General features: G+C 41.0%; 1 protein-coding gene across 4 annotated transcripts in view; it reads left to right on the top strand.

Annotated features, from left to right (window-relative positions):
- The window catches only part of LOC119961672 (diacylglycerol kinase beta), a 797376-nt gene that overhangs the window by 353985 nt on the left and 429540 nt on the right, over positions 1-13851 (top strand). For all 4 annotated transcript variants that reach the window (XM_038788967.1, XM_038788974.1, XM_038788981.1 and 1 more), the window contains 2 exons: positions 1179-1298; positions 13026-13143. In XM_038788967.1, the coding sequence (XP_038644895.1) occupies positions 1179-1298; positions 13026-13143 (238 nt within the window). The remainder of the gene's footprint in view (positions 1-1178; positions 1299-13025; positions 13144-13851) is intronic.

Here is a 13851-nt window from a genome sequence, read left to right on the forward strand (position 1 = left end):
ATTAAAGATCACAGATGTGCAGACAGAATACTTTGAGGAAAAACTGTTCTCTCTGGTGGAGGTATTAAGAATTGGAAGCCATTTATCATGATTGATTAAAAACAGCCAAAGGCTATGCGACAGAAAATTATTTTATGAACGGAGTGGTTAGAGCAGGAAGGCACTGCCTGAGTGAGTTGTGGAGGCAGATTCAATCCTGGCTTTCAGAAAGAATTTAGATAAACACTTAAAGCTGAAGCTAAAAATGAATTGCAGGTAAAATGGGGAATGGGGCTAGCTAAATTTGGCCTTGTAGAGAGCCTTGCTGGACTTAATGAGTCAAATGGCTTTATTTTGTGTTGTAACTATTATAGAATTTTCTGATTCTAAAATTTCCCAGGCTAAAACATTCTCTTTTAGCTCTGCTAAAAATACCATATCCTTGTTGCAGCTCATTCAGATTGAACGTGAGAGTGTGCCCCTCAGCATCCTACCTTGAAAACATCAAACTACATGTCTGATCCATTTATTTTAGCCCCCATAATTTTGCCTTCTGGTGCCTTGATCAATACCTCCATTTCTATCTTCCACTCCTCTAATATTCTCGCAGACTCCATCCTACAAAACTTTAACTCACCTTAAATTCCACAGCTCAATCATATAGCAGCCTACATTTAGTTCACTATCATGTCTGTTTCCATTGACCATCATTGTTTCCCTGGCATCCAATAATCATTCTCATGTATAAATCTCTCCACACTCCTTGCCCCTCCTTGCATTTCCAGTTCCTGCCCTTCTATTTGCCAACTCATTCCCTCTATTTTTACACCTCCAACTTCCTGTGCAACCTCCCTCATTCCTTTCAACCTTTGATGGCCGCATCTTCAGCTATCTCTCCTTGCACTCTAGAACTCCTTCACCCTGTTACTTCTCTCCCATTCCCCGAAAGTATTCACTGGATTTGTGCCTTTGGTCACCTACAAATCTCCACGATCCGTTCGCAGCATCTGATTACTCACCTTTGAGAAATATTTTGTAATGGTAATAGAAATAATTGCATTTTCCTATCTTATAAGCTTTAAAAAGAACAGTAAGCGCATAAATGCTAACTTGGTATTTGTTTTAAAACCATGCAAAATACTTGTTTAAGGAAAATACCTTCACATTGGGAGATTATGTGTTCATATGTTACACTGCAGATTCTTCTGGAGATGATGGAGGAAATAGACTATGATCACGATGGTACAGTTACGCTGGAAGAGTGGATAAGAGGAGGAATAACTACCATTCCGCTACTAGTTCTCCTTGGCATGGAGACAGTAAGTACAGGGCTGTGAGCATTCATCAGTTTAAAAACATGTGTTATGTAGATGTAGAATTTTAAACACAGAAACGCTTTTTACAACAATCATTGATTTTTTCATAACTTTGGTACTGGGAAATTACTTTAACTGACGACTGAAGCTTATGGTTTAGTATAAATAATTTTATTCCAGCAGTAATAAAAATGCTAAAGGCCAACTACGTTTCTTGGCTATTTACATAATTATGGTATAGGGGTCCTTCCTGTTCCCCGCCTATAGCTTTGTTTTCCCTTTCTTTTATTTTTATTGTTATATTTTTGATCCATGGATGATTTGTGGACATGTGTCTTTAAGGCAGCCTGCCATTTTAATTTCAGCAGAAGGAAGCCATGGCCTATACATTTAATTCAAACAGAAGAATCCAGAAAGTGCTGTGCCAGTTCACCCTGATGATTGCAGATTGGCTGGCAGCAGTGGTGACTCAGTTTGATTGATTTGGCTGGTGGCCAATGGAATTGGCCCAGAAGGCTGTGCTCTGCCTGCTAACAGGTGGTGATTTCGATATTATCCCTCTGTTTCTCAGAGCCACGAGGTTCCATTTTAATTTTACTTTTGATTCTGCAGCTGGGATGGAGGGTTCTGATTATTTCTCTCCCAAAAGATCAAGTTAAACTTTCTTTCTCTCTCTCTCCTGTGTTTGTCTGTCTTGTATGTGTGTGTGTGTGTGTAGTTGGTGGGGGGGGGGGGGCAATTTACAGTAGGATTAGGTATATTAACTAACTGATCTGCGTATTTCATTATTAATCTTATTCCAAATAAACAGTCATTGTGTTTCAATCAACAAACCTGGTGACTGTAATTATTGAACAGTCAAGGGCCAAATATTTTGGGAATTTTATTAAGAATTATTGGTTTATTCACATGTGTGGTGACTCCGGGGCATGTAGGGCTGGAATTGCCCAGAGTGACGTAACAGTGGTAAGTAATCCTTATTACATTGAACACCAGTATCTCTGCCAAAATGCATCACCTCACACTTCTCTGTATTAAATTCCATTTGCCACTTGTCTGCCCACTCTACTTGCCTATCTATGCCCTGCTGCAGTTGATTGATGTCATCTTCCCTGTCTCCCATAGTTTTGTATCAGCAGTAAATTTTTAAATTTTATCTCTGTATCCCAATAGACACGGGGAGAACGTGCAGACTCCGCACAGACAGTGACCCAAACCGGGAATCGAACCTGGGACCCTGGAGCTCTGAAGCAATTGTGCTAACCACTGTACTACCGTGCCGCCCATATGCTACTTTTATATGCTACTCTGTCAAATGCTTTTTTTAAATGCATCTGGACTGCATCCTTTGCACTCTTATATCAGACTTTTCTGTTATTTCATCAAAAAATTCTATTAGATGCATCAAACCTAATCTGCCTTTTACAAACCCATGCTGACTCTCCTTAATTAAGGAGAGCCTGTTGATTTTTTAACTTTTTTGTATTTCTAAAATCTAAAATTGATAAACTGTCCAGCCTGTGGTTACCAGGAAATCACCCCCCCCCCCCACCTTCCTTGAATAAGTTGTCACATTTACCACTCTAATCCTCCAGTACCTCCCTCAATTTTCGCACCACCTACCTGAGGCTTAGTCTTCCTGCCATGTTTTATTGGACCCTGTCAGCTCAGCACTACTGTGCCACACTTGGTGATGAATGTTGGCGTCCCCCACCCAGGTACATTTATTACCCTTGCTACCCTTGGTGCTGCTTCCAAAGTGCTGAGGTAACCATCCTTGATGGAGTTGAGTGTGTCCAAGAATGCAACCGATTTTGGAGAGTAGTCCATGGTGAGTCTGATGGTGGTATGGAACGTATTGCTGTCATCGTGTAGTCGTTTCAGTGATCACCTCAGTCACCTCAGCACTTTGCTTTACCGCAAGCCCACGGATAACCTCACGATGCTCCACTTCTCCAGCTTTCACCCTAAACACATTAAAGAAGCCATCCCCTATAGACAAGCCCTCTGTATACACAGGATCTGCTCAGACGAGGAGGAGCGTAACAGACATCTACAGACACTGAAAGATGCCCTCATACGAATGGGGTATGGCGCTCGACTCATCAATCGACAGTTCCAACGCGCCACAGCAAAAAACCGCACCAACCTCCTTAGAAGACAAACACGGGATGCAACCGACAGAGTACCCTTCATCGTCCAGTACTTCCCCGGAGCGAAGAAACTACGACATATTCTTCGTAGCCTTCAACACATCATTGATGAAGATGAACATCTTGCCAAGGCCATCCCCACACCCCCACTACTTGCCTTCAAACAACCGCGCTACCTCAAACAAACCATTGTTTGCAGCAAACTACCCAGCCTTCAGAACAGCGAAGACGACACGACACAATCCTGCCATGACAATCTCTGTAAGACGTGCCAGATCATCGACATGGGTACCACCATTACACGTAAGAATACCACCCACCAGTTACGCGGTACATACTCGTGCGACTCGGCCAACGTTGCCACCTCATATGCTGCAGGAAAGGATGTCCCGAAGCGTGGAATATTGGCGAGACCATGCAGACGCTGTGACAACGGATGAACGGACATCGCGCGACAATCACCAGGCAGGAATGTTCCCTTCCAGTCGGAGAACACTTCTGCAGTCAAGGGCATTCAGCCTCTGATCTCTGGGTAAGCGATCTCCAAGGCAGCCTTCAGGACGCGCGACCACGCAGAATCGCTGAGCAGAAACTTATAGCCAGATTCCGCACTCATAAGTACGGCCTCAACCGGGACCTGGGATTCATGTCGCATTACATTCATCCCCCACCATCTGGCATGGGCTTGCGAAATCCTACCAATTGTCCTGCCTTGAGACAATTCACACCTCTTTAACCTGGGGTTACCCTATGTCTGGATCTGTAAAGACTTCATTACCTGCAAATGCTCGCATTCAACGCATTAACTTTGTCTATACATATGTTTCTGGAACACACCTCTTCATTCACCTGAGGAAGGAGCACTACTCCGAAAGCTAGTGATTTGAAACAAACCTGTTGGGACTTTAACCTGGTGTTGTAAGACTTCTTACTGTGCTCACCCCAGTCCAACGCAGGCATCTCCACATCATGGCGCCCTAGAAGAGGAGGTGGAGCTACACCCTGAAGCTAAGGGCCTCATGGGACATAAATACCCCGGCCCAAGTGTGGACAGGGTGTGGTAGACCCATCCGGGAATTGGAGTTGTATTGTAGTAGGTAAAATAACTTCAGCTTTTTCTTACGGTCATCACTTTCGAGTGGTTGCTCGCCTGGAAATTTACAGTTGCTCTATCCTGCAAGTGGAGTCAGGAACACTAGTTATAAGCTACAATTAATTGATCATGACTCTGTCAGGCTGTTTGATTAGTCTTGTGGGACAGTTCTCCCAATTTTGGCCCAAGTCTCCAAATGTTAGTGAGGAGGAGAACTTTACAGAATTGTCTGCGACACATCTCTGAATAAGCAATTCATCCAGTGCCACTCCTCCCGCCCCAAAACCCTGCACATTCTTCTTTTTCAGGTAACAGTCTAATTCCTTTCTCAATGCTTCAGTTAAACCTGCCTCCACCTCATTCTCAAGCAGAGAATTCCTGACTCGCTGCATGAAAATGTTGTTATTCATGTTGCTTTTGCTTCTTTTGCCAACAGCTTTAAATTTGTGCTCTCTCGTTCATGATCCTTTGAAGGTTCTGAACGGGTTCTCCCTACCTACTCTGTTCAGACCCTTCATAATTTTGAATATCTCTAACAAATCATAGAATCCCTGCAGTGCAGAAGGAGGCCATTCAGTCCATCGAGTCTGCACCAACACTCTGAAAGAGAACGCTACCTATGCCCACTCCCAGTCCTATCCCTGTAACCCCACCTAACCTTTGGACACTAATGGACAAATTAGCATGGCCAGTCCACCTAACCTCATCGTTGCACCGTGGGAGGAAACCGGAGCATTCGGAGGAAGCACGCATAGACACGGGGCAACTCCACACAGTCACCCAAGGTCGGAATTGAACCCAGAATTCTCTGGAACTGAGACAGTAGTGCTAACCACTGTGCCACCCCATCTCCTCTCCTCTCAGTCTTCTCTTCTCCAAACATAAAGTCCCATCTTCTCCAACTATCTTCGTATCTGAAGTTTCTCATCTCTGGAACAATTCTCAATCTTTTCGCACTCTCTCCAAAGTCTTCACATCGTTCCAAAAGTGTGGAAGCCAAAACTGGATGGAATGCTCCAGCTTAGGCCGGATTAGTGTTTTATACAAGTTCAACATTAATCCCTTCCCTTCCTCTTGCCTATGCCTGTATTAATAAAGCCTAAAATACAGACACACTCTTAACCTGTCCTGCCACCTTCAATGACATATGCACATATATACTCAGGTCCTCCTGTTCCTGCACCCACTTCAGAATTGTATACTTTATATTGTTTCTCCATGTACTTCCTACCAAAATGAATTGCTTCATACTTCTCCACATCTATCGCTTGCCTGCCTGTGTCCATTTGACGTTTTACACTATCAGCCTCAATGTTCACAATGTTTCTGAGTTTTGCATCATCCGCAACTTTGAAATTATGTCCTGTCCAAACAAGGTTTAGGTCATAAATATATATCAGGAAAAGCAACCGTCCCACCATGGACCCATGGGGAACCCAAAAAACATAATAAACCACTGCTCAGTTTCCTGTCACTCAGGTAGTTTCATATCCATGTTGTTTCTTTTCATGTGCTAGAAGTTTGCTCACAGATCTGTTGTACAGCAGTTTATCAAATAGTTTTTGGAATCTACAACAGATTAACAGCATTATTCTCATCAACTCATCTGTTACCTCTTCAAAAAACTCTCCAATACCTCTTCCTTGTCAATTTTAAATGTGTCAATTTAGTGTCTGAATTTCCTCTTGCAGTTTGCCCCAATAGCATCTTCTTCCTTGGTAAAGACAGGTGCAAAATATTCATTTTATATCTGAGCTATTCCTCTTGTCTCCATGCACAAGTCTCTTTTTTCGTCCCTTATCAGCCCTACTCCTACCCCATCACCCTTTTCCTATGACGTGTGTATATTTTGTAATGATATGTGTATATATATATATATATATATATATATATATATAGACAAGTAAAGGGTTAATTATTACATCTCAGTGTAACGCAATCACTGGAAGGCAACACTAGATCCCATTAGAAATATGAGAACTCAAAGAATCTTGGGTCTCTTCCAACCAGGAGTGACTAGACAATAGAGTGTATGAGAGATAGATTACAGCCTAGTTTAGCATGTGTAGTTTAAATTAGTTATTACTTTAATATAGATTACTTGATTACTAGTTCGAGTTCTGTGGAGTGCGCAAACTCAATATTAATCAATTGTTATTCAATAAATCGGGTGAAAGCCGATCTACGCATGCACGAAGAAGTGTCTTGCGTAATGACATCAACATCATGACGTGTTCAAGGTGTGGAACCTCCTACTTTTTAAAAAAAATGCCCTGCCAGAGGAAAGCAATGCTCACAATGTGGCAAATTAAACCATTGTGCTGCTCAGTGCAGATCCTCACTCGCATTTAAATATGCTAAACCGATTTCAAGACAGATTAATGTACGAAGTGTTGAATCCAAGGAAGAAGATTTAGAACAGAATTTTCAACAGAGACAGATGTTTACTCTCTGGAATACACTTTCTTTGTAGGAGCCATAGAAAATTTGAAAATTCCACTGAAGTAAGATCACCTATTAAATGAATAAATCCATTAGTTCAGACACAATGGAAAACTGTATTAAAAGTAAACTACTGTCCAATTAAATTCAAGTTGGATACAGGCGCTTCAGCAAATTTGCTTACAAAGCTTGATCTCACAAAGCGTAAGATACTTCTAGTATCCTCTAGATTAAAAGACTACAATGGCAATTCATTCTCATCAATTGGATCATGCTATTTGATCGTTTCCAACAAGGATATTGCGACTTCACTAAGATTTGAGATTGTCAAGTCAGGTAAATCATCACTCTTAGATGCACAAGCCTGCAAGGAGTTACACCTATTACAGTAAATTTATACTGCAACTTCACCTCAACCCATACTGCATGATGACATCCAAGGAATATTAAACCAATATCCAGATGTCTTTAAAGGCATGGGTACCCTTCCATTCAAGTATAATATCTTGTTAAGGACGGATGCCAAACCTGTGGTACATCCTCCTAGGAGAATTCCTGCTCCACTAACAGAAAGATTAAAACTAAAATTAGAAAGGCTACAACAACAAGGGATTATTTCAACAGTCACTGACCGACTGACTGGGCCAGTTCGATGGTTTGTGTGAAGAAACCGTCAGGAGATCTGTGGATATGTATTGATCCCAAGGATCTCAACAAAAACATCATGAGAGAACATAATCCCATTCCAAAATAAGAGATCACCAGCGCGATGGCAAATGCACGCAACTTTGCCAAATTAGATGCATCGCAAGGTGTCTGGTAAGTGCAATTGGATGACTCGAGCAGAAAGCTCTTCAATACATCTTTTGGCAGATTTTGCTTTAACACGATGCCTTTCAGAATAATCTCTGCATCTGAAATCCTCCACCGCATTACGGAACATGACTGAGGGAATAAAGGGTATTCATGTCTACATCGATGACATTATCTTTTGGTCATCAACAAAGTAAGAACATAGAACAGTAAAGCACAATACAGGCCCTTCAGCCCATGATGTTATGTCAACCATTTATCCTAATCTAAGATCAACCTAACCTACATCCCTTCAATTTACTGCTGTCCATGTGCCTAAGAGTCGTTTAAATGTCCCTAATGACTCTGACTCCACAACCTCTGCTGGCAGTGCATTCCACACACCCACCACTCTCTGTGTAAAGAACCTACCTCTGACATCTCCCCTATACCTTCCTCCAATCACCTTAAAATTATGTCCCCTCGTGACAGCCATTTCCACCCTGGGGAAAAGTCTCTTGCTATCCACTCTATCCATGCCTCTCATCACCTTGTACACCTCTATCAAGTCACTGCCTTCTTCGTTCCAGTGAGAAAAGCCATAGCTTCCTCAACCTTTCTTCATAAGACATGCTCTCCAGTCCAGGCAGCATCCTGGTAAATCTCCTCTGTACCCTCTCCAAAGCATCCACATCCTTCCTATAATGAGGCGACCAGAAGTGGACACAATATTCCAAGTGTGGTGGAACTAGAATTTTATAAACCTGCAACAAAACCTCGCGGCTCTTAAACTCAATCCCCCTGTTAATGAAAGTCAACACACCATATGCCTTCTTAACAACCCTATCAACCTGGGTGGCAACTTTGAGGGATCTATATACGTGGACCCAAAGATCCCTCTGTTCCTCCACACTTCCAAGAATCCTGCCTTTTACCCTGTATTACCCTGCATAACATATCTCGAGACTGAATACATTTTTTCAGTGCATACACAAGCATGGTCTTAAACTGAATCAATCCAAGTGTAGTTTTGGCACTTCCACGTTCAAGTTCCTTGGAGACCAGAGTTTCGAAGATGGTGTGCGACCTGACACTGAAAAGATTGCAGCCATTCAGGGACTGAATGTCCCAGAGGACAAAAAAGCAGTTCTACGATTTATAGGCGTTGTCGTCAATTTAGGTAAATTTATGCCTAATCTATCAACCAGAACAACAGCTCTTTGAAACTTGATCAAAAAAATCAACCTCTTTCGTATGGACAACTGATCATCAAAAAGAGTGGCTTGATTTAAAATCACAATTAGCGACTACATCTATATTACCTTTTTTTGATCCAAACAGGGAGACAAAAACTTCGACTGATGCGAGTCAGGATGGAATAGGAATACTGTTGCAAAAAGACGACAGCTCGTCTTGGGTTCCTGTTGCATATGCATCTAGAGCGATGGCACCAACAGAATGTCGATATGTTCAAATTGAAAAAGAATGTCTTGGACTATTAACAGGCATATTGACATTCCATGACTATATCTATGGGCTTCACACTTTCACTGTGGAGACGTATCACAGACCGTTGGTGCATATAATACAGAAGGATCTCAATGACATGACTCCACGACTAAAGAATTTTGATGAAGCACAGAAGGTACAATTTTGACCTCATCTATACACCAGGAAAAGATCTGATCATAGCAGATGCATTATCACGCTCCATAACATCAAAAAGTGAATCTTTTGAGTTCGTACAAGATGTTGAGAGTCAAGTACAGCTGTGTGCTGAAAATCTTCCGGCCTCGTATGAAAAGATCAACCTAATCCGAGAAGAGACAAAGAAGGATGTAATGCTGCAACGCGGCATACAGCAGATCAATAATGGGTGGCCGAAAAGGCATTGTCCTCAATTTAGAAATGTTCAGGCAGGTTTGACAATCGAGGATGGATTACTTCATCGACTACACCAGATAGTCATACTACTGGGTCACAGACCAATGATACACAATCAAATTCACGAAGGTCACCTCGGAATTGAGAAGTACAAGTGAAGGCGAGACAAGCAGTATACTAGCCAAGTATTAATCAGGACATTACTGACATAGTACTTGGATGTGAGACATGTCAGAAGTTTCAGCCTGCACAGTGCAAGGAGACACTAAAGCACCATGAGTTGGAAACCTCTCCTTGGGCCTCTGTTGGTATAGACCTAATTCACTCCAATGGTCATGTTTATGTTCTGAAAATCGACTATTACACCATCTTCGTACGTAGTTAAGAACTTCAAAAAATTAGGCTAACACACTAACATTTTTCTGGGCTTGCAACTTAATGAAACAATCTTTCAGGATACTTTAACCTAACCAACACTCAAAGCTGTGATGACACGCAAAGAACTGTAAAAACATTGTCAACTTCTCGTTAAGAAGATCAGTGAGAAGAAGAAGAAAACCTAATAGACTGAATTTGTGACTAATTTACAGTAAACTGTATGATCGTTTTGCCATGTTCAAAGATATACATATCAAATTTTGTTAGAATATTAGTCTACATTTTTCCTTTTGTTACATAAGAAAGAAATATTAAAAACAGGGGGATGTAATGATATGTGTGTGTATATATATATATATATATATATATCGACAAGTAACGGGTTAATTATTACAACTCAGTGTAACACAAATACTAGAGTGCAACACTAGATCCCACTATAACTCTGAGACCTCGAAGGATCTTGGTCTCTTCCAACCCGGAGTGACTAGACAGTAGAGTGTATGAGAGATAGATCACAGCATAGTTTAGCATGTGTAGTTTAAATTAGTTATTACTTGATTACTAGTTATAGTTCTGTGGGGTGTGCAAACTCAATAATACAATTGTTATTCAATAAATTAGATTTGTATTAAGTTAAAGATTGGTAGATTCTTCAGAATCACACCATCAGGCCATTCTGGATTAAGAATCAGAGAGTAACATATATATGCTTACAGAAGACTTTGGGATTTCCTTTTAGCTGTCAGTCTCTTTTATACTCTTTCTTTGCCTCTCTTCTTTGCCTCTTCACCTCCCCTCTGAACTTCTACATTCTTCCTGATTCTCCATTGCACAATCCATTGTCATTTGTCATAAGCACACCTTTTCCTCTTTAAATTCATTTCTACCTCTTTTGTTATCCAGGGAATTCTGTTTTTGTTTTCTTCACCTTTCCCTTTTGAGGGAATATTCCTTGACCGTGTCCGAACTATCTCTTTTTTTTTTAAGGTAGCATATCGTTCAGCTACCATTTTGCCTGCTAACCTTTGATTCCAATTTGTTCTTCTACATCTTTCCGACTAGTTGGTGGCCTATAGGCTACAGTGAGCAGCGTAATTACAACCTTCTTTGTTCCTTAGCTCTAGCCAATTAGATTCTGTCCTTGACCTGACTGGGATATCCTCTCTTTCCAGCACTGCATTGTTCTCCTTAATCTGCCACCCGTCCCCTTCCTTATCTTTCCTCAGCAACTTGTATGCAAGCACATTTATTACCCAGTCCTGGCCTTCTTTAAGCCAGAACTCTCTTATCCACATCATATTTTCAGATGTCAATCTTTGTTTGTAACTCACCAATCTTATTAACCACACTCAAGAGTCAAGCGCATTAACCCTGATTTAGACTTTATTATTTTCTCTTTTAACTCTAACCGCATCTTATTATTCCTTATTCTCATGCTATCCATCTCTCCCCAGTATTGTGTGCACCTTAGTATTCCTCTCTTGCTTCAGAGCGCCAGGGAGCCAGGTTCGATTCCCGGCTTGGGTCACTGTCTATGTGGACTCTGCACATTCTCCCCGTGTCTGTGTGGGTTTCCTCCTTATGCTCCGGTTTCCTCACACAAGTCCCAAAAGATGTGCTTGTTAGGTGAATTGGACATTCTGAATTCTCCCTCCATGTACCCATAGGCACCTTATTGTGGTGATGAGGAGATTTTCACTGTAACTTTATTGCAGTGTTAATGTAAGCTACAGATAGTGAAATGTGAATTTAATAAAAAATATAGAATTAAAAGTCTATTCATGAAACATTGTCGTAAAAACACATCTGGTTCACTAATGTCCTTTAGGGAAGGAAATATGCCATTCTTACCTGGCCTGGTCTTTATGTGATTCTGGACCCACAGCAATGTGGTTGATTCTTAACTGCCTCAAGGGAAATTAGAGGTGGGCAATAAATGCTGGCACAGCCTGTGATGCCCACGTCGCACGAACGAATAAAAAAGACTGATTACACTTTCTGCAAATGGTCACCCAGGGTATGGGAAGCAAAATGGAGTTCCCACATAGCACAGGATATGCAATCTAGAGGTTAGGGCAACCCTGCTATTCCCATCTGTTAGTTTATAACTTTTTTACTGCAAGTAAACCTTTACCAATACCAATAAACCATACTAACACTGATAAATGTGAATAATATTTAATACAGCTTACTAGTAGTAAACTTCATTTTAAATAAAACAAAATATAAGACTCACTAGTTTATTCCCTTATTTAGATAAGATCAATAGGAAATACACATGGTGAAATCACCTACCTACTTCCCTGTGATGCCACACCTTGACTGTTCTCTCAAAATGTCGGCTCTGAGCTCACAGACTGGCTCCTGCTGGCAGTGGATAGTCCCCTCTGCTCCCACTGTTTCCAACTGCTTACCAAGTTAAACTCTGTAGAAAAGAAAAACAGCAGCAATACTCACCAGCCAATCACCTCCTGGATTTCAAGTGATATTTTTCGCTCTCCCTTCAGTGATGCTGCCTTACTTCACACTTCTTCCGGGAAGGGATTTACCAGAATTGTTTCAAGGATGTGGGATTTCGGTAGGCTACAAGCCGAACTTGTGCTCCTTGGAGCAGGAAACTGGATGGCGCAGATTTAAGGAGATTGGCAAAAGAACCAGGGATGATATGAGAAAAAAATTGTCATGCAACACATGGTTAGAATTTGGAATGCACTGCCCAAAAGGGTAATGGAACAATTAAAAATCATAATTTTCTAAGGGGAATTAGATAAATACTTGAAGGAGAAAATACGGCAAGTGCATAGAGAGAAATCAGAGCAATGGAACTAATTGGAATGCTCTTTGAAAGAGCCAGCACAGACTCTGTGATGTGAATGGCCTCCTTCAGTGATGTACTATTATATGATCTGGACAAGGAATACGAAAAGAAAATGCTTCAATGAAGGTACTATTGGTTTTCCTTATGTATGTTTTCTTTCACTGCAGAATGCGAAAGACGATGGTCAACATGTTTGGCGATTAAAACATTTCAACAAGCCTGCATACTGCAACTTCTGTCTGAATATGTTATTGGGTGTGAGGAAACAAGGTCTTTGCTGTTCTTGTAAGTAAATCCTCCACCTATTTTACTATTAAAGCCCACCATTCTTTCTGAGCATCCGCGCATGTTATGCAGTTAATTTTGAAATGTAGAATAAAGTAAAGTCATCATAGTTCCAAGTGATCAGATGCTGCTTTCCCCTTTCACGGGGAGAGTTGATTGGCAGTGACAGGCATTGAAACCGCGCTGTTGGCCTTGTGAACCAGCTGTCCAGCCAACTGAGCTAAACCAGGCACCTTTATTTTGTAGAATACAGTAGTTCACAAATGTGATTTCCTATTTTCATTTTCAGGTTAGGATAATTTACCTGCTGTCAAGATTACTTGTCTGTTCAGTCTTGAATGGTATGCAAATTTAACCAGCTTAAAACCAATGAAACCATGATTGCAAATTGGCCTGTGCATCAAAGTGAGCTTGTGTTAAACCTGTATTAATGTACGGCAGTGTGTGCTTGTGCTAATGCAACGTTTACCAATGTGTTGAAGTTAATAATTTGAGGGAATGGGTGGTGTAGAAAATAAAAATAAGCATAATACACAGATCATCTGTTAATAGGACTTTTGTGCTTATTAACTGCTGAATAAGTACTAATTGAATGGTAAGACAAAACATCCTGCAGAATATACTATAGATAATTAAGTGGTTTGGGGCAATTATGCTGAATCATATTCTAAACTTCCTTTATGTTAATTGCTTGGCAAGCTGCATCTA

The sequence above is a fragment of the Scyliorhinus canicula genome, chromosome 2 (assembly GCF_902713615.1).
Source record: "Scyliorhinus canicula chromosome 2, sScyCan1.1, whole genome shotgun sequence".
NCBI lineage: Eukaryota > Metazoa > Chordata > Chondrichthyes > Carcharhiniformes > Scyliorhinidae > Scyliorhinus > Scyliorhinus canicula.